This window comes from Nannobrachium achirus, assembly GCF_963921795.1.
Source record: "Nannobrachium achirus genome assembly, chromosome: 5".
NCBI classification, from domain to species: domain Eukaryota; kingdom Metazoa; phylum Chordata; class Actinopteri; order Myctophiformes; family Myctophidae; genus Nannobrachium; species Nannobrachium achirus.
In genome coordinates, this window is record NC_137814.1 from 22,921,674 (window position 1) to 22,943,966 (window position 22,293).

General features: G+C 41.3%; 1 protein-coding gene across 2 annotated transcripts in view; it reads left to right on the plus strand.

Moving 5' to 3' along the window:
* myom1a (myomesin 1a (skelemin)) overlaps positions 1–22,293 on the plus strand; it is a 43,500-nt gene that overhangs the window by 5,743 nt on the left and 15,464 nt on the right. For both annotated transcript variants that reach the window (XM_080726685.1, XM_080726686.1), the window contains exons 2-16: positions 685–825; positions 3,697–3,889; positions 5,238–5,395; positions 6,377–6,469; positions 7,652–7,740; positions 8,636–8,680; positions 9,324–9,485; positions 10,224–10,385; positions 13,429–13,570; positions 14,249–14,448; positions 15,023–15,076; positions 15,545–15,669; positions 17,189–17,372; positions 18,014–18,188; positions 18,831–18,952. In XM_080726685.1, coding sequence (XP_080582811.1) covers positions 686–825; positions 3,697–3,889; positions 5,238–5,395; positions 6,377–6,469; positions 7,652–7,740; positions 8,636–8,680; positions 9,324–9,485; positions 10,224–10,385; positions 13,429–13,570; positions 14,249–14,448; positions 15,023–15,076; positions 15,545–15,669; positions 17,189–17,372; positions 18,014–18,188; positions 18,831–18,952 — 2,044 coding nt within the window. In that variant the 5' untranslated portion in view covers position 685. The remainder of the gene's footprint in view (positions 1–684; positions 826–3,696; positions 3,890–5,237; positions 5,396–6,376; positions 6,470–7,651; positions 7,741–8,635; positions 8,681–9,323; positions 9,486–10,223; positions 10,386–13,428; positions 13,571–14,248; positions 14,449–15,022; positions 15,077–15,544; positions 15,670–17,188; positions 17,373–18,013; positions 18,189–18,830; positions 18,953–22,293) is intronic.

Consider the following 22,293-nt stretch of genomic DNA (forward strand, 5'->3'; position numbering starts at 1 on the left):
GTTCAATAATATTTTTTTGGATTTTTCACATTCCTAAGACAAAAATGTGATTATAGTAAATTTACCCTGACGGTTTCTCCATCCAGTGCCATGCATTTGGGTCCCCATCCAGTGCCATGCATTTGGGTCCCCATCCAGTGCCATGCATTTGGGTCCCCATCCGGAATCAATGGGGGTAAATTTACTATAATCACATTTTTGTCTTAGGAATGCGACACATGGCATGAGTAATCAATCGAAAAGGAAAAAAAAGTAATTTTGGGGGTGAACTACTCCTTTAAGTACTCTAAATATTTCCAAATTAATGCTTTTTATTCAAGATTCAATAGTTTGAATAGTATATAGACCATAGTGTGATAGACAAATAGTTCTTGCAAATACTTCTCTTCATTTACAGTACTTTACATCCTGCGTTTGTTTCATCTCCTATGGAGTACTTGATGGGTTGTGGGTTTACTGCACCGGGCCATTCAGGTGAAAACCCCAGAAACCTCAACCCCTTTAAATATTCCCTTGCAACTGTGACTGTCCAAACATTCCGGTGCTGTTTTATCACCATATGGGCCACATTTAACACCCAAAGAGTTTGAGCACAAGTATTTGCAAATGCTCTTTGGCCCTGGTCTGAAGTGAACTGTGCGTTATCAGTGATGCAACTGTTGTCTGTTAATAACCTCACTGCAGCATGCAGAGCTCTGTGAAGACAGAGAAGGGTCAGGAGCTGGAGAAGCTGACCTCAATAACCAAGAAAGGCAAGCGCGCCTACCTGGCCATGGACACAGACAACGAGGTCATCGGCTATGTTGTTCCCTTATTCAGAGCAAGGTGAGTGATGAAGCCGCAAGCAGTGGGCCAGTCAATCTGAGGTTTGACCCAAAATAAATTGCAATAGTAATGGTTCAAGGTCTTTTATGATCCTTAAAAGTTTCCCAATATATTCTTAGTGGACCAAGGTAAATTCAGGGGGTTGAAGTTTGGGTCCCTTATTACTATACAGGAAAAGAATCTTCTTTAAGTAGCATGTGAGGGGTCTAACTAGGGGTTTGTCATGATTCTGAATCCATTGCAAGCATTTTTTTTGGCACAAAAAACATTCCTCTGGCTAAAAATGGACCCCACAAAAGTGTGAAAAGTGATGACTCATCACTAAACCATCACTACACAATAGTTTTGTGGGTCCGTTTTTGTCCCGGGGAATGTTTTCCGTGCAAAAGAAATGCTTGCAATGGATTCAGAATCATGAAAAAACCCTAGTTAGACCTCTCACATGCTAAAGAAGATTTTTTTGTGGGTATAGTAAGTGGAGGGGCCCAAACTTGAACCCCCTGAATTTACTTTGATCCACTAAGAATATAATGGAAAACCTTTAACATGTTTTTTGGATAACCCTATGATTACTATTGCAATTTCTTTTGGGTCATATCCCCTTTTTAGCTTAGATTGACTGGCCTACAGGTCAACACAATGTCTTGTTAGTTATGATGGTGATTAAGATGATGTTCATGTCGTATTTCAAGCTCGTGGTTTACGTTATACAGTGCCTGCACAGTGCACGGAGGCGGGCAAAAGAAGCCTCTCCTACTTTGGCCCTTGGTCATGGATTGGAACGACCGCCAGTCGAGACTCAAATTGTCATCTCTGATTCCCCTCAGCACAGAATCCCTTTCCATTTAAAGCCTAGGTCACATTCTCTAATGTGACCTGGGTAAGTTAATTCTAAGACATTTTCTCAGATTTTATTTATTTGATCTTAGCATTGTCAATAGTCTGTAAAGCTGCGTCCAAACCTGAAGCTATTTCTTCTATTCTAGTCGCTTCTATTTCTATCGCTTCACTTTGGTCGCGCAAGTTGGTAAATAATCATGTCCCGTTGGAATCAAGGTGAAACACCCGGAAAAAAGGGAGTCCCAACTCCAAACACCAAAAACATGTGCGTGTCTCCGGACAACATCAACGCTGATTGGCTGTCAGGGCGCGATGGGCGGAGTCAGGGGGAAGCGAAGGTCGCTTCAGTTGGATTTTTCCAAGTGGGGCGGCGCGAACGAGGTGGCCGTTCGCGCCGCCCCGTTCAGATCGTTCACGCCGCGCCCGGTCGCGCGTCGTCTCGTGTTTGCATTGACTTTGTATGTAATCTCGCCGCTCGAACCACCCAGGTTTGGACCAAGCTTAAGTCATATGGCTGTGCTTTGTATTGTTCTGTCCACACATGTTTGTATTGCTGTAACAGTGTTACATAAAAGAGACCTACGTCTCAATGTTTTACTGGTTGCATAAATAAACTTATAATAATCTGGGACAGCGTGCGCGCATAACATTACAATGATGTATGATGGAAATATGAGGAAAAAAACATGGAATGGCAATTATGTATGAATATGATATTTGTATGTTTTTCTTTTTTTTTTTTTTTTTACATATCTTTATTAGTTTTTTGCAGAGAATAAAAGAGAAGCATCAAAAATGTAAAGTCACAAATGTAAACTGCACTTTTTAACAACAACAATCTTCAAAAATTGGTTGAGAAATTGACAATGAGAGTAAACAAACAGGACATAGAAACCAAAGTAAAAGTAAAAACAAACAACAAATTCACAATATTCACATTCACACTTTCAAACAAGACAAAAGACAAGGAGAGAAACATATGTATGTTATGCACACAACAACATATTTAGTGTCCATTTAAAGCAGAAATAAGCAGTTTTCTGCTGACATAAGCAGGAATCATGCAATTGCTTTTTCTTTTTTTTTTGTATATATATTCAGGCGGCTAACAATGCTCCCTAAAAAAATCTAGTCTCTGTGGCGCTTCTAGGAGCCGCAGTCTACCTCCAAAAAAACTATTATTTTATCTGTAAGAAGCTCTGTCATTAGCAGCTCATTGGTGCATGAACCAGCCGACCGGGGCTAAAAGGATTGACAGACAGGTCAACCAATCTGAACAAGAACAAGAGGCGGTCCTGATTGGTCTGTTATTTTGGATGGGCACCCAGTTTAATCGACCAATGACAGAACTTCTCACAGATAAAAATAATAGTTTTGGAGGCAGATTGTAGCCACAGGAAGTGTCACACACACAACATTTCTTTAGGAAGCATTGTTAGCCGCATGAATAAAATAAAATAAATTTTGTTTTTAAAAATAAGCAATTGCATAATAAGCCCTATTCACGGCCCGCCCACTCAGCAAATTTCTCAGCAACTTGCTGGTGCTGACGTCAGTTTAGAAGGGAAAACTATAACAGAAATAGCTGGACTTAAAGCCAACAAATCGATTATTTCGAACGGTAAAGTAAATTATAATGCTTTGTACCTTTCACTATCTTGTGTTCTTGATCATGCTAGCCGTATTTTATACTTTACTATTCGGAAATTGCATAAAATGTGCGATTTCTGTGTTAACTCTATGGGCTTTTAGTAGGTTTTCTCCTTCAAAACGTGAGGGGGTTAGGGTTGCCAGGGGGATGCTGAGTGGGCAGGCCGTGAATAGGGCTAATTCCTGCTTATGTCAGCAGAAAACTGCTTATTTCTGCTTTAACTCTGGACCTGTAAGGGTCCATTTGGGTTAAGCTACACTCTCAGAGTTGAGAGTGGAGTGTCTTCCTGTGCAGTTAATGTTTATCATAATATATCTGAGACACAATATGTTCTGCTGTGAACCAGTGATCTTGATGCTGTTGGTCTGTCATGTGTCCAGTCATGAGGGGGTCCGGGCTCTGGTGGAGGCCACGGCTGAGGAGGTGGCGGTGAAGGAGGAAGGGGTGAACTACGTGGCCATGAGGAACCTGTTCATCCGGGAGGGCAAGGAGGTCAAGGTGGTCAAGGTGCATAAGAAGACCAGGAAGACCCACATGAGGGAGTCCGCAGAACGTGTGGAGATGTCAAAAACGGTAAATGACGTCGAGGGCTTTTGATGTAACGTAGCAGCTACTGACCAAGGGACTTTTGAGAATTTGTGACATGAATCTGAAAGTCCAACATTTAGCGCTCGTCAGACACTCAAATATCGGTCTACGCCTGAGGCGTCATTTCAGAAAGAAATGAAGCCCAGTTTTCAATGTATGGAAAATAGTGGATTTACGTGAAACGTTGCGAGCGTGTACTGTATATCCAATATTTTCATTATACTGGTGGGAGGAGGAGGAAGAGAAAATGTTTGAAAATGTCCACCTATAATGACATGCCCAAAATGTGTCACCGTGTCACATGTCGATGGACGGCCATGGTTTGAGATTCACTCAACGTTAAGCTGAAATCAGATTCATCTGCAAAACCTTTTTTTTTACTCTTTTTTACTCTGAAAACCTTTTCAGAGTAAAACATGCAAAGAACTGATTTGGGGAGTTAAAAGTGAACACTATGGCAATTGCCATCCCCTGAGCCCCCGAATGACACCCCTGGTCATACGTGAAGTCATCCTGGGTAAACATGGTTCTGCTTGCTCTATACAAAAACACCCTGTCATGTCATTCAGTGCTGCAACATTTTCCCCCCCACTAAAACATGAATATCAGGTATTATGATTATACTAGGAGGAAGATCTTTTCCAAAAAAGTGTATATAAAGAGTTAAAATTAGGTTTTTATGTGGCCACACCCACCAGTTCATTAAGTATGCCTGGTTGTCAGGTGGGTGATGACCCAGCTGAAGTTAGCCACACCCACAGTGTTGGGTGAATGGTAAAAGGGTAGGGGATGATCATATGATGTCATTTTATCTGTGTTTTTGGATCGGCACTTTTGTAGGAAGAAACCCCAAATACAAAGGGAATATATAATTGCTCATAACAACCACACCAGGGGGTCTAATGAAGTACTGTCAACCTCCTAGACACATGAAAACCAGAAAAAGTTAAAAACTATGGCACCACCTCTTTAAATATATTCGTTTCAATGAGGACGTCCTGACCTACCGGTGCCACGAGCGGCAACGCGTCGTGCCGCGACGTCTTCCACACCATGAAATAATTCCTGTGTGTCAGTGTGTGGTTCTATATTGGCTGTGTCAATAATTCTAACAAATAATAGCTTGCAGCAACGTCTAAAAAGGAAAAAAAAGAAAGAAAGAACTTAGTTCATTTTGGGGAACCATGAACTTTAGTTCAAAATGTGGAATTATGAACTAGTTCATTTTAGAATTCTTGAATTTGAACTAGTTCATGTAGAAAGTGAACTTTCCCAACACTGTCAGTGTCAACCCTGCCCTATGCCTCATCTCTGTTCCACTGTGCTCCTCCAGGTCCATGAACGCGCTGAGTTCCGCAAGAAGATGAACACAGATAGTCTGACCCACGCCCCGGAGTTTATTGTCAGGCCCCGTGGACAGACTGTTTGGGAGGGCAAGAATGTGAAGCTGCATTGCACCGTGGCTGGGTGGCCCAAACCCAGGGTTGCATGGTAAGAACGTTGGCATGGCCGTGGGAACATCACTGAAATAGTGTGGTGCTGCGGGGATGACGCGACCCATCACCAACCTCGTATCTCCAACTTTCACATTTGTAAACTAAAGCCCTGCGTCAGCATACAAGTCTGTCGCACAAAACTAGTGAAAATAGCAGATCTTCAAGCTTGTAGATCAGCTTTTTCACTATTCTAAATCATTTTTAAAATGATAAATACAAAACGATCGGTTTTGGACATACAAGGTTTCCATCCGACAACGGCGATATCCTACTTGAAAAATATACAGTATTTGTCTAATCACGTAAGGGCACCGGCTCACGGGAAAGCCAGATTTATAATAAATGTTGAAGACAAAACAGCGCCCGCACCTGCACTAAACTATACACAAATGTGACAACTGCTATGCACTGGCTGTTATGAAAGCCAGATTTACAAAATGTATTGATAATAAGCAAATTTACCTCTTAGTATTCACAGGCAAAGCACAGCAGAGACATTTTATCATCAAACTTAACAATCAAGACCATACACCCTGTTTTATACGTCATCATCATTATGATGGTGTGGTGTCGCAAAAATAGACGATCTACAAGCTCAACATGTAGTGATGTGACGTGTTGTGAGCCTGTGGATTTGCTATTTTTGGAAACTTTTAATTACATACCATAAACCCACTTTCTATGAGAGCCTGAACCTGTATAGCCCTCACCCTCTACGAGGTATCGCCATTGATTTATTGATAATCCAATAGCAAACAGAACCATGTCAGTTGTCTGTGATGTATTGACAAGGTGAATTCTCTTTTCACCTTGTGATTGTGGACTGTTTCTATAGACTGTTCGCTTTGAGTCTGCATCCTTCTCTGAAACTGTTGAGTTGAGCTTCTGTCCCCTAGTATTTGGATGTCTGTGATGTACAGACTAGTATGCAATGACCAACATACCGTATATCTGCTCCCTCTGTATTGTCTCCAAGGTACAAAAACAATGTCCTCGTCGACCCCAAGGAACACCCTGAGAAATACATCGCTCAGAGCGACTACAACATGCACTCCCTGGAGATCAAGAAGTAGGTCATCACAGTGGCAGAACTATGGGGCTTTTAAGCCGTGACATCATTTTGTAGTCAGACCTCCAAGCAGATTTATTATCAATATCTGTCCCTCGCTATTTCAACAGATCCGAGACAAAAATAACGACTAAAGTATAATTCTACCACTTTCCTTTCAACAACAAAGAGAAGAAACATTTGTAAATAGTAAAAATTGTAAAAAGATTCACGGGTTCTCCTCTGCCTACAAAATGATGTCAGACTTAACAGCCCCATGGTGACTTTCCTAGGATTTGCAAGCTGTTTAACTGTACAGTATGAACCCTAGTGATCCTTTTCTGAGCATGTCATAATAGCTCAACATTTGTAGCACATCTGAAAAATTTGCTATGACACATTTGATTGATGCAATAAACATTGAGTAAAGAGATGCTTTTTATAAGGTTGTATAAGCAAACAGGATTCTTCTACATTTTATATGCAAATGGCATACTTTGCAAGCTTGGCTTTAAAATGTTAAATTATTCTAAGACATATCATGTATTTTCATAGTTTGAGGCACAGAATCCATTTACTGTACAGTATAGTAATGTACATTTTGACAACAAATTTTGATTTAGTTGTAGTCATAGTCTTTTGAATACAATTTAATTTAGTTTTATTCATATTTTATTTTATCTGAATGTCTAATTTTAGTCGACTAAATCTACAGTTGATTTTGTCAACATAAATGTACGGTATTTTGGCAGGCCTTGGTGGCGTCGTAAAGCCTGATTTTACACTTGGTTGCATGCTGAAAATAGCCGCTCTACTGTGACGCCTTGTGAGCTTGTAGATCTGCTATTCTCAGAGCGCAAGACCCAAGCACAACCAAACATAAAATGACGTGTCTTTTAGTTCTACTGGATCTCTTCTCCACTAGTCCCTCCCTAAAATTACAGTCTAGTTTTTATTTGTTGACAAAATTGTCAATATATTTAGACATTGATTTAGTCATCATAGATTCATTTTCAGTGAAAAAGAAGATAGTCGACATCATTTTTTTGTCATAGATTTAGTCTACGAAATGAACATTGATGTGAAATCTGCTAGGAACTGGCCTTATTCATGTCATACATCTTCCAGAGCATTTGTGTCTTGCGTGGAGGGTTGATCTTTGACACCAAAGAGCTCACCATTTGGTCATCTGTTTATTTCCAGCTGTGATTTCTTCGACACGGCTCAGTACTATGCCTCTGCTCTCAACATTAAGGGGGAGGCCTCTTCTGCCGCTACTGTCGTCATCAAAAGTAGGTGACGCTTTTTTTCCTTCAGCAAAAAGTCAGTGTGACACAAGTGACCCAGCATTTCACACAGAGGTGATAGAGAGCTTTAGAAGATTGCCTATTGAACATTCAATGTGGTCCTTTAAATGGAACTAGCGCTTCACTCCTCCCAATTTAGCCCATGTACACTACACAGGCTTCTGAAGTATTCAGGAGTCAAATAGCATCAGAGGAGCCTGCTAGGCTGACCAAGGTCCTAAAGGTGACCTGGGGGGAGGGGGGGGATGACAACAATGTAAGGACTTTTAATACCTAATACCAAAAAAAGAAGGGAAAAAAAGAGATTGAATGAAAAAAAGACCATTACTGCTTCAAAGGTGCTTCAAAGGTACTGCTGTCAAATATTATAAGAAAGAGACAAAAATGTTGAAGATAGCAGATCTACAAGCTCTGCGAGGCGTTTTCAAAATATTCTTTTGGAAACGAGTCAAACAAAATGTAATGCCTCATCTCCTACAGGGTGACAGTTCAAATATGATTCTTTTGTGGGGTCTCGGCCTGAAAAGGTTTAGAACCACAGCCTTTCTGGTACTGTGTACTACAGTTTTAAAAGGACAAATTACACATGGTATAACAACAGGTGTGTGTGTGTGTGTGTGTGTGTGCGTGCGTGCGTGCGTGCCTGCGTGCGTGCGTGCGTGCGTGCGTGCGTGCGTGCGTGCGTGCGTGCGTGCGTGCGAGTACAGAAGCTACACTGGAATGTGTATTTGGGACACAACCTATCGATATTCAATTGCATAGTAACAACACAACGGAATGTCATTTAGTACAATGGAAGGCTGCAGGACCAAGTGAGTGATGATAATCTCTTGTTGACTAATCTATAAGTAAGGTTATTGACACAATCCTTTCTCCCCAGGGTACACAGATGGTATGGAAGCAGGTCCTCTTGATCCCAAACCACGTGAGTCCATGTCCAGACTTTATCATTTGGTCCAAATCAACACATACTGTACAGCAGGGGTTTTCAAAGTGGGTGACGGGGCACCCTGGGGTGCCGTGACGGCAGTCCAGGGGTGCCGCGAGATCATTTGATAATATTTGGAATTTATTTGGACACTTGAAAAAATATTTAGTATCATTTTAAACTTGAAGTACAACGTTATTTTCAGTCAGTTCTAACCAAAATGGCTATTATCTCAACGTTTTCCTCGCAACATAATCACTAAAATATCGTCACTGTCAGGCAGAAACCTCTGTTGCACAAAACTAGTGAAAACAGCCGATCTACAAGCACACAACGCCTCGCATCGCGAGGCGTTGTGTGCTTGTAGATCTGCTGTTTTCACTAGTTTAGTACATTTTATAGATGTGAAATACAAAACGAACGGTTTTGGACATACAAGGTTTCCACCCGACAACGACGATATGCTATAAATATAAGGTGCTGGGAGTGAAAATTATAATGTAGGGGTGCCTCGGATTAAAACAATATTTATGGGTTGCCCTGAGACAAAAAAGTTTGGGAACGCCTGCTGTACAGTAATCGATTCGACTCGTAGTAATTGTAACTGACCAAATGCACATTGCCTTCTCCACTCCCACAGATGGCTTCAGCACTGAGCACGGTGTTACTTTCGAGACGACCATCCTTGACAAATTTGAAGTGGCCTTCGGCCGCGAGGGCGAGACGTTGAGCGTGGGCTGCACTGTCATCATTTTCCCCACCGTCAAGAACTACCAGCCTGAGGCGGTGTGGTACAGAAACTGTGAGTGTGGACATTAAAGGTGTTGATCTCATACGTGTTAAGTTGCTCTGGATGAGAGAGCGTTTGCTTACGTTCTCATGTTTTAGGGTTTTATTGTCTTATACGGTATATAGAGATGTCACGATTATGACATTTTACTTGACGATTAATCGTTGCTCAAATTATTTCGATTGACAATTTCATTGTGTTTCTGCCTTTGAACAATAGAACATTCAATTGGGCCTTTAGGCTTGGTTAACAAAAGGTGCACAGGGAAGATATGACAAATAACTTTACATAATTTAATAACTTCATGGTACTTAAATGAATAGTGGACATAGCCGATCCACAAGCTCAAAACGCATCACATCGTGACGCATTTTGAGCTTATAGATAGAATGTAGATCTACTATTTCCACCATTTTAGATTTATACTTCACTTTTAGAGACAAATGTATTTCGGTTCGGCTCGGGGAGTCACAAAATCTCTGTGGCACTGAACAGCCGAATTAATGACGGTACCCGCCTCTCTGAACCTCTGAATTACATTATATTGTAGTTTGGACAGAGCCGTACCGAAATAAATTCGGCTCTAAAAGTGGAGTATGAAGACGATTATACAAAAAACAAAAACATTGCAATTATCTCAAATAATTGCGATTAGCCGATTATGTAATATAACTGTGACAGGCCTAATCATACACTTCATTGTAAGTGCACACAATCATGTCTGTTTCCTGTTCTCCGTCGTCCAATCAGCGGTGGCCCTGAAGCCCTCCAAGTGGGTCCACTCCACCTGGAGCGGGCAGCGCGCCACGCTCACCCTGGCCCACCTCAACAAGGAAGACGAGGGCATGTACACCCTCCGTATCAACACCAAGTCCGGCTTTGAGACCTACTCTGCATACGTGTTTGTCAGAGGTACTGCAGACCTTGTTGGACATGTTGATTTTGGGAATAGCTATAGCTTAGTTGTCTAGATAGCATTTTTTATTAGATAGAATTTTTTATATAGACCGATGTCAGGCCATTTTTGACTTGGCATCCTATCATACGGTACATCGAAGCTTTAGTGTGCATAGCTTCGATGTACAACTTATTGATGTTTTGATTGTTTTGAATTTTATTGAATGGGTTCTTGGACTACCTACGTTTTAGATCACCAATTCTATGCATTTGATGTTTTACCATGTGCTGTCCTTAGACTCCTTACTTATTTTAAATCGCTCTGGATTAAGAGCGTCTGCTAAATGCCTAAATTGTAAATTGTCTTAAGTAGAAGAATAGATGAAATCGAAATTAGTTTTCTTTGTTTTTAGTTCGATTAAATATTTTCTATCCAGATCAGTGTTTAATCGAATCTAATCTGTGCAAGTTTAGTGCCCGTGCAAAGCTTTGTGAGCTTTTAGATTGGCTCTTTTCCGCACAGGACACCGTTTGCACTAAGAAGTATTTATCAGGCTTCATGTTGGATGTGGTCAGAGAGGAGTTCAACGCTCCTCCCACATCTTTAGTTAAGTGACACAGCCCTCTCCCCACGGTATCAGGTTTCCCCACCAGAATGTCGGTTCTATATCCGTCTCTCCGTGCCTGTAAGGCCACCGCAGACAGTGTACACTGTTTGAATCGCAGCCAATTTGTAAACCCCACAGGTTCATGCATAAGAGGGGTTCCTGGATATCTGACTTTCATTGAGCTTGGACATTACAGGCTCAGTGAAGTGGCCACAATAATATCGTCGTTGTCGGTTGGAAACCTTGTATCTCCAAGTTTCAAATTTGTACGTTCTTTCGCAAAGTAAAGCTCTGCTTCAACAAACAAGGCCATCGCACAAAAGTAGTGAAAACAGCTGGCGTTGTGTGCTTGCAGATCGGCTGTTTTCACTAGTTTAAATCATTTTAAAATTCTAAATACAAAACAAACGTTTTTGACATAGGGGCCTACAAGGTTTTCACCCGACAACGACGATATGCTTACTTCATAATTAATTGCATGCCGGTGTCTAACCCTAACCCTAACCCTAACCCTGCCAAAAACAGAAGATCTACAAGCTTAAAATGCACTTGCGATGCAATGCGTTATGAGCTTGCAGATCGCTATTTCCGGCACGCGACACCGCCGCACAACTAAATATAAGTCAGGCTTTACATAGACACCAATGTCACACATACTGTAAGGGCATTAGTAGGTGAAAGAATGGAAACTGGGTTCTAATGTGGCTCTGTAATGGAGATCGGCCCGGTTTAGAAACAGCTCTCCTCACAAGTGTGGGCCGGTTCCTGGCATAAGCAACATAAGCGGTCGCTTAGGGCCACAACCATAAGGGGGCCACATCACAGGGAGAAGACTGCAACACGTTTTGAGCTTGTAGATCAGCTATTTTTCACTATATGCATTGTGGAGTGAGTGTGAAGTGGCCCTCTCGACAGGTTAATATCGGAATACTGATATATTATTGATTTCAGCTGCTACCCACTTTAATTACTTCAGTCTATAGTAGTAGCATAATGACCAGTGCTATAGTCTTTTTGTCAATGTATTTGCATTTCATAAGGTTAACATACGAACATATAAATGTATTTGAAATTAAATAATAATGTTGCTTTTCAGGATTCCAGTTAAAAAAATAGCTAAAAAGAATACAGGATTCCAATTTAAAACAATTTGAAACTAATGGATCATCGCAATGCTTGTAGATCTATTTTTTTACAATAATTATGCATTGTGGCCCTCTGGAGTGATTGTGAAATATAGTGGCCCTCTCCATCATCTAAGTTGCCCACTCCTACCCTATCCAAATGCTACTTATTATTTTAATGTGCAATAAAATTAAGATCATAACAACATAATTGAAAATATGCCACATACTGTAGAGTTGAATAGGCCTACAAGTTGCAATTTGAGACCAAAAGAACACAGGATGAAGGTGTGTGATGTTTTGTATGAATCTGATTCAAATCAATTGTTGTTTTTTTCTTGTTTATACATTACACTCATGTTTTTGGACAAATTAAACAGTGTCTAGAAATAGATATGTATTATAATAGTTATATCTTGGTTTTGAAATGTTTTTCATTAGAGCATAGGCCTACATGTTTCTGTTTTAATAGCTTTTAACTAACCAGAGAGAATGATCTAATAATGTTTTACCTCCATTGTAAACTTTATTGTGTGTTATAGGTAGAACTGTCTGATCTGTGCCAAAATGCAGATTTCTATGCATTTCTGGGGTTTTGACCGCCCCTCAAAACCCCAATTTTTTTGGCAACCCTATGTGTGTGTAGTAGATACATGCTTGAGTGCTAACAACAGACACCACATGTTCTACTAGATAGAAGAAGACATTATTATTTATAACTTTGGTTTTGGCGATTCAAAGACAGTTAATAAGTGCGCGCGTCCGTCAGTGGGGGGCCACCTAAAATAATCTTGCTTAGGGCCACCTGAACCCTAGAACCGGCCCTGCAAGTGTGTATGCGTGTGTGTGTGTGTGTGTGTGTGTGTGTGTGTGTGTGTGTGTGTGTGTGTGTGTGTGTGTGTGTGTGTGTGTGTGTGGTGTGTGTGTGTGTGTGTGTGTGTGTGTGTGTTTGTGTGTACTGTATGTTGTGTGCTCTCATATCGTCGTTGTCGGGTGGAAACCATGTATGTCCAAAACCTTCCTTTTTTTGTTATTATTTTAAAAACATTTTAAAGTAGTGAAAATAGCAGATTTACAAGCACACAACGCCTCGCGGTGCAAGGCGCTGTGTGCTTGTAGATCTGTTTTTTTACTAGTTCTTTGCGACAGTCTTATGGTGAAGCAAGGCTTTACTTTACGAAAAGAAAAAAAAACATGCACATTTGAAACTTGGAGAAACGTGGAGAAATACAAGCTCACAGCGCGGCACCGAGTGCCACGCTGCGAGCTTGTAGATCTGCTATGAGGTTTCTGCCCGACAGTGACGATTATGTGTTTGTGTGGCAGATGCCGATGTGGAGGTGGAGGGGGTTCCCGTGGCCCCCCTGGATGTGCTCTGTCATGATGCCAACAAGGATTATGTGGTGGTGACCTGGAAGCAGCCAGCAGTGGAGGGCAGCAGCCCCATCCTGGGATACTTCATTGACAGGTCCGTCAGCCCTTCTATTGTCTATTGCAGTGCTTCTCAACCTTTTCAGGCCGTGACCCCCAAAATAAAAATCATATTTTAACTGGGGACCCCCCCACCCTGACAAGCACTAAGAGTTGAGGCATTACATTTTGTACAACACGGTTCTATTGTGAAAATAGCAGATCTTCATGCTCACAACGCCTGGCGTTGCGAGGCGTTGTGAGCATGTAGATCGGCTATTTTCACAATTTCTGCCTCTAATATTTGACAATTTGGCCATGGTTTAATTTGTAATTTTAGAGGTACTAAAAAGGCCTTAAATTGTCACTTATAAAATGTGCATAATACACTCTATACACTTAAACTTTATGTTGGTTTGTTTACTGTTGAGTGAGAAAACTATGTTGCACATTAAGTTCATCATCTGGGGATCCCCCAAAATAATTTGGGGGATCCCCTGTTGAAGACCCCTGCTTTACCACATTGTTCTATACAAGCCCTGGAGCTGCCCGACATGATCAGGACTAGTCCTTCCTAAAGCTATTACAAAGCAATTGATTTCAGCTTTGGAACATGTAAATCACCTGAAAATCACAGCAAAAGAAGGCTCCATTTTGTCATTATGTAATGTTTTCTATAACGACCACCAGGAAACGCCAAAGCTAATGTATTGTATGTTGATTATTGTGTTGGCAGGTGCGAGGTGGGCACCCACCACTGGGCCCAGTGCAACGACAACCCCATCAAATATGCCCGCTTCCCCGTCACGGGGCTGGTGGAGGGGCGCACCTACATCTTCAGGGTGCGGGCCCTGAACGGCACAGGAGTCAGTCGACCCTCCCGTGTGTCTGACCCCGTGGTGGCCATGGATCCCCATGACAGAGCCCGCATCAGAGGTGAGAGCAACGGTGTCTGTCTTCAGTGTCAACTCACTGAGCCGCATAGCGCTACATTTTTACTTAACGTCATTTAACGTTGTTTAATGCAATCAGATAGGACTTTTATGTTTGGATGTATGGGCTGTCAAGGCCAGAAAGTCGTTTCCCTTATAACGCGCATACCCTCTATTCTGCAATGTAGAAAGACAAGTTAATGTCCGGAATTAAAAATGTATTGAAAAATGTATTGGTATCAAAATGTACTTAATGTACCAAAATTAGAGAGTACTCCTTATGCAAAATGTCCCATTTCACAAGTTTTCAAATGTATAAAATGTGCTGGTATACACATCTTTTGAAAATAGCAGAATCCACAAGCTCACAATGCAACACAGTGAACTTGTAGGTCGGCTGAAGCGGTTAATGTATGTTTTGTAATAATAATAAAAATCTACAAAGGGACTAGTGGACTAACAGTTGAATATTTGCCTCTGAGATGTAGTGGAGTAGAGTAAATGGAAAATACTCCAGTAAAAAAATAAAAAAAAACTTTACACCACTGCTCAAATGTACTTTTTCCCCATGTTTGCAGGCCCCTCTGCTCCTTGGACCGGCATGATCAAATTCACAGAGGAGGACCCCATCGGTAAGGACGCCTTTCACTCGATAATCAGCACAATAGATTGAACATGAATCATCCACGACTGACATTTTACACTTCAGTAGTTCAACATATGGCATTTCATGGTGGCATTTCACTTACCAAAATGGTTTTAGTGGAGCTTCAGCAGAGAGAGGGCCCCTTTAGAAAATCAATGTCTCTGCATGATGTGAACTTCTCACTCCCCCAGTGATGTGTTTTTTTAACAAAGTAAAGGTGTCATCGCCTCAACATTTTCACATTTCAGCTGGCACATATCCAGTAGTACAGGCCATTCTCCAGTAATAGGCTAGGTCCAGTTACACATCCACTTGTCTCATATTTTGTAAATTAAGTTGTACAATTATTCCTCGAAGGCCTATTTTACAATCCACAGAATCGAAACGTTACTCAGCCCTAGTAGACTGTCAGAAATGCAATAACGTGTTCAAGTAAAATAAAACATTTATGCAGTTGGCGAGGTGCCAGGGGAGCCCTCTGATGTGACGGTTACCGAGGCAACTAAGAGCTACGTGGTGCTTGGCTGGAAGCCTCCGGTCCAGAGAGGTCATGAAGGGGTCATGTATTACATCGAGAAGGTGAGAAGCAGTGCTGTCCCACTTTATCCTGGGTCACTACACATTTCATTTGTTGATCCATTTGGAACGTATAGATTAGAGCAGGGTTCCCCAATTAGTTTTCCCCAAGGGCCGGATTATGTCTAGGGTGCCAAGCCGAGGGCCACAACAACGATATCTGAACTGTCGCTGGCTACTCCAGCGACAGTTCAGATATCGTCGTTGTCGAGTGAAAATCTTGTACGTCCAAAATAGTTCGTTTTGCATTCATCATTTTAAAAATGATTTAAACTAGTGAAAACAGCCGATCTACAAGCACACAACGCCTTGCACCGCGAGGCGTTGTGTGCTTGTAGATCTGCTGTTTTCACTACTTTTGTGCGACGGCCTTGTATGATGAAGCAGGGCTTTACTTTGCGAAAGAACGTACAAATTTGGAGATGCGAGGTTTCCACCCAACAACGATGATATACTAGTGTTGTTGCTGCTCTTATACCACCATTATTACTGGGGTTGGTGGGGGCCAGACAGTAGCCCCCCGCGGGCCGCCAATTGGGGAACCCTGGATTAGAGTATACCCAAATGTAACAAACAATGTGGTTACATTTGTGCCCAGACTCAATAAATAATGTTAATGAATCTGCACTGCAGTGGTTGAAGGTTAGGGTCTCTATTGAGAAATGTTGTAGGACACCTTCTGGTTGACAAGTAATGCCTGAAGGGTCAGAAGTACAATAGAGGGTATGCGCGTGTATAAAGTGAATGGCAAATCGAGTGGCAAAATGAGTTTAATGCAATGATGGGACTTTTCTGTTTGTATGTTTGGGCTGTCAAGGCCAGAAAGTATTTTTTTTACCACTCAGTAGGCGTTCCCGCATAACTTCCGGGTATGACGATGATGTCACGCGCATACCCTCTATATCTCACCATGGCCAAATGGGGATTGTACGTCGTGGAAGAGAGATAGACATTTTGTGACTCATGTGGGAGACATAAAAGTTACAGATTGCAGCTTTAAAGGACAACTTTAGTTTTTTACAACAAGGGTTCATATTTTAGATTGTAATTAAAGAAAATGTTTTAGAGATCTTTATTTCAGTGTTTGGGGGCATGCGTACAAATAGCTAAATATGTCATTTTACACAGAATAAGCCCATTCCCAAGATACAACGCAACCTTTCATTGTTGGATATGACTTATGGGGGCTAGAAGTGTTACTGTAAATAGCAATAAAGAAACTGGTTGCTCATTGTGTCTAAAAAGACATATTTAGCCACTTGTACGCATGCCCCCATGCGTACGCATGCCCCCATGCGTACGCATGCCCCCATGCGTACGCATGCCCCCATGCGTACGCATGCCCCACATTTTAGCATGGTAAACTCGATAAAACAATAGAACAAAGCAAATGAAAACATTTTAAAACCCACTTTTTCTTTTCTCTAATTACAATCTAAAATATGAACCCTTGTTGTAAAAAAACAACGTTGACCCATTAGTGTTTCGCTGGTATTTCACTGTGCCCTCTGTTCCTCCCAAGTGTCTGGCAGGGACTGACTGCTGGCAGAGGGTGAACACGGGCATGCCCGTCAAGTCCCCGCGCTTTGCCCTGTTCGACCTGGTGGAGGGCTCCGTGTACAACTTCCGCGTGCGCTGCTGTAACTCTGCGGGCGTGGGCGAGCCCTCCGCCCACACCGGGGACACCACCGTCGGAGACAAGCTGGGTGAGCTGAGCTGGGTGAACTGTGATGTTATAACTATGTTGCAGTTTTCTCTCCGTGTCTCGCATCTCTGCCTCCTCTTCCTCTCAGTGTTTCCCAAACAATGGGTCGGGACTGGGTTTTTTTCCCCCCTTAGTTTCCAACATTTCTTAATTTATTTTTTATTTCAAAAGATATAAAAATAAATAAATACATCTAAAATCTAAAAATGTTCAAAGTAACTATTACTATTAAATACAAAAATAATGAAAATAATTCCATGAATACATTAAAAAAGTGGTAAATAGTTAGATCTATAAGCTCACAGCATTTAGATTTTCACTAGTTTGGGTCCCTGGGAGATATCAGATGTCTCCTTTGGGTCGACTCTCAAGCTAAAACGTTTGGGAAGTTGGAAATGGGAACCTCTGCTCAGTATATACAATAACTGTTCTTCAACCTAAAAGGAACAAAACTGCATAATAGAATCAAATATCTTTCTTTCTTTCTTTCTTTCTTTCTTTCTTTCTTTCTTTCTTTCTTTCTTTCTGTCTGTTTGTATGTCTGTCTGTTTGTAACCTTGTTTCGAAAGGTGCTATATAAATAAAGTTTACTTACTTACTTACTTACTTTGTTTCACTCCATCTCTGTCTGTCTTCAAACAGACCTGCCGTCCGCCCCAGGCAGTATAGTAGTGTCCAGGAACACAGACACCTCCGTTGTGGTTGGCTGGGGAGCCTCTAAGGACGTCAAGCACCTGGCTGGCTATTACATTGAATGCAGCGTGGTGGGCAGTGACGTCTGGGTGCCCTGCAACAACAATCCTGTCAAAAAGACCAGGTACTTCAATATAATATCATATATTTCATATTACTTTGTCCCTTGTGCGTGGGCAGGCACGTGCACACATAGACATCAAAGGGGGCTCAAGCCCCTGCCCTATTACCCGTCTGTAAAAAGTGCCCTCTCCAGACCATGAATGCAGTTTTTACTATGGCGAAAGAAATGCAAGAGAAGAGAATTGTCTTGTCCAAACTCTCCTGAACTTGTATGCAGCATCTTATGTTGAAAGAATTGCCCTTTCTGTGTAGAAATGATGCGTATGAGTGGTATAACAAACCGAAAATAGCCGACCTCCAAGCTCACAACGCGTCGCAGTGCGACACGTTGTGAGCTTGGAGGTCTGCTATTTTCAATATTTTCACAAAAAGGCCCTTTTAGACATTTTAGCCCCTGCTTCTCTAACATTCTCTGCACGTCCCTGCTTGTGGGTGTTGATGTGTTGTACAGTACACTCAACAGAAAATGCTAAATCATTTCATTGTATTTTCAAGATGTGGGATGGAATGCTGCTGACCCCATTTTCTGTGAGATAGTCTGCCCTCTAGTGGCCAAAGAACGACCAAACTGACTCTAAAACATTGCAGAAAGAAGCTCTTCATGACAATTAAAGCTTGGTTTTGTTTTCTCCATTGTGTTCAGGTTCGTGTGCCATGGCCTGACCAACGGAGTGAACTATGTGTTCAAGGTGAAGGCTGTCAATGCTGCTGGATACAGCCAGAGCTCCCCTCTTTCTGATGCCGTGACCGTGTTGGCTGCCGTCTGTGAGTGTCGTCATAAACGATTGATTTTTGTATTTGTGTCGTTTTGTTTCGTTTCAGATGTGTGTCTTTAGCATTTTAAGCCCTACTCCACGCCTCTCTCAACCAATTCCCTGCTTCACATTCATACATATATAATTAACCCGTTAAGAGCTGAGGCCGATTCTATAACATTTCTGCTAAATCAGTTTCTGAAAAAATATATATTGCTTTACCAGTTGTTCTCAAACCTTTTAATGTCAAGGACCCCACATCTCAAAAGTATTTAATATTTTGTTCCAGGGATTAGGGAACGCAGATTTGCACACATTTTCATGAGTTTTCAAAAATAGCAGATCTACAATCTCATATCGCGTCAGAAAGTGACGTGCTATGAGCTTGCATAATGTGGCTCACGTTTGCTAGATAAGTAACAACGGTTACTTATAATACAGTAAGGCTGAGTGTATGACAGTTGATAGATATGAAAACATTTTGGGGAAAATGTTATACATTTCAACACAGGAATCTATTGACATCAAAAAGAAGTTGTACTTCATAATTTGTTACTTTTGAATACTTGAATACAGACAGACCTGTGGAGCTGCTCTAGCCTCGTACCCGCCCTCCTCTGGAAACCATTTCATGTGTTGGTCGTTTACTAGGCTAGAGCTGCTCAGTACATCAGCAGGTTTTCTCTGTTGCCTAGAGAGCCTATACTTTCATGCCCCATCTCAAAACCTGTTTTGCCATTATTTTTTTTCATCCACAACTTAGCATTGTCACTGTATTTATTGCAGGTCTTCAGGCTGTTTGTATTATATTTCCATCTGTTTCTAGATCCTTCCCTGCCTCTATTATGCCAGAAATGCCACTGTCATATATATTTATAGATGTTGTATCTAGTGCAGTGGACTGGTATTATTTGCATGTGCCTGACCTATACTACTCATCACTAACGCATCTCCGGATCATCTCCGGTTTGTTTATTGTCATGTCAAATACTACATGATATGTTAGCTTTCCTTTATGCCAGGAGTCTTCAACAGGGGGTCCGGGATCCCTAGGGGCTCCTCAGAGTTACTACAGGGGGTCCCCCAAATCTTCCAATCCTTTTTATATTAACAACTTGAACCCTATAGTGTCCATATTCTGAGAATTGTGGCCAAATTTTCAGCAAAGAGGTTTTTGTAGAGGGGAAAAAGAGCAGACTAAGTACAGAGTAAAAAGTCAAGTTTATTAGGTAATGACAGCTCAAGTGGTTAAATATCTGAAAACACAAATCGACATGAATCCAAAATACACTGATGATTATGCTGTCACACAATGAAACCGCTGTATATGGAATCAATGTACAGGTTGTGGTGGTCATCTCTTTCTCAACTAAGAGGCCGAAAACGTTGAAGACCCCTGCTTTATGCATTGCGTCTGCTTTGTATAGTCACACAATTGTGGTTTCCTTGTTTATTTTTTAGTTCTTTTTTTGCCATCTGATAACTCTTCAGGGGTGACTGTTGGTGCATGGCCGCCTCGGTGAAACATTGTGTGCTTAGATAGCACACAATGCTGACCAACAATGCATGAACAACCTAACCAGCCGTCTCATCCGGTCTCTGGGAGTTGCTTAGAGCAAAGGTTATCCCGCCTCTAGTTCTAAGCTGTAAGTACTTTCGATAACCCTAGTCTTGTTTTGTGTTCCCAACACGTCGTACCCTTTGTTTTCAGTGTAGAATGCAGTGATGTGAAGTTACTAAGTACATTTACTTTGAGGTATTTTTTTTCTTTTTTTTTTTTACTTTACTGGAGTATTTAAACATTTCAGTAGGCCTACTTTTACTTCTACTCCACTACATCTCAGAGGCAAATATTGTACTTTTACTCCACTACGATTATTTAAAAAACTTTAGTTACTTGTTACTTAGTAGATTTAAATTAGCATTACAGAACATACATTACCCACTTCAGCCCCTCTATATATTTTTCGGCCTTTTGAAAATAGCCGATAGCCGGAATAGCCACATTGTGAGCTTGTAGGCTAGATCTGCTATTTTCAAAAGATCTTTCACGTTTTATACATTTGAAAGCTTGTGAAATGGGACATGAGTACTTTCTACTTTTGGTATTTTTTAAAGTACATTTTGATACCAATACTTTTGAACTTTATGAATTCCGAACTTTTACTTACATTTCATCATCCCAGTATCGATCCACTGGTAGAATGTTGAAGCATAGCTGCGGCAACGTAGCAGTATGAGCCATTAAGATTCTGCACACGCAGGGCTAAAGGTGACTCATCTGAAATGCTTACTCATCCACGTCGAACAAGATTCAATCAAACTAAATCACAGATCATGGAACTGTGAAGCCTGAAATGAGGATGAACTGTGCTTTAATTGAAAATGAATCTCCAGGTAATGAATTACATCCTCAGCCGAGGTTAAGCTGTTAACACAACACTTTAGCCGCTCGTCTACACCACCAGGACCATGCAAACTGTTCTAACTACTGTATGTTCTGTATGTTCTATTTTGAATCTAACAAGCTATATATATATACTGTACATTCCGCATGGAATACAAAACACTGATGCTGACCTTCAAAGCAGCCAAAGGTATGGCTCCTCCATACCTCCAAAACCTGATCAACCCCTACACCCCCACCCGTGCACTTAGATCAGGCAACACAGGGATGCTGTCAGAGCTAAAAACCCCAGTGCAAAAATCCACTCGTCCGAGACAGTTTGCCCTCCAGGCCCCCAAGCTGTGGAATAAACTCCCTGTCGCACTTAGAACAACGGACTCGCTCACTAGCTTTCGCCGTGGACTGAAGACTCACCTTTTCAGACTCCACCAAAACCCTTAGCACTACTGGAAAATCAATGTCCATACATGAAGCTAGTTAGCATTTGTTTTTGAAAGGTTTTTTAGAAACCTTTTTTATTATTTTATTTTTCTCCAAAAATCAAAAAACCCATGCACAAAATTGCCTGGCAGGCCTGCAATACTGTTCTTTTGGTGGTCACCTTTGTTGCTTGGTTCATTGAATGATTGCACTCTCCCAGACTCCCACAGTAATAAGGAAAAAAAAAAACACATATTGGCCATTTTTACACTTTGTTAATTTTAAGCTCAGTGTCAGGGAAGCCCAAAACGAGAGTAAATGCCAGCAGAACAGCATATTGCAGGCCATTTTGGCAAAATATTTTATATAATGTGTGTTCAGAAGGGTTGATGTTGCCCAATGTTCGCTTGTAGGGCCGGAGTAATTAATCGGAAATATATCACATCCTATATTTTAAAACAATAACCGACATATCATTGAATAATAGAGAGGTTTTTATTCATGATTTATTTTCCTTATATATA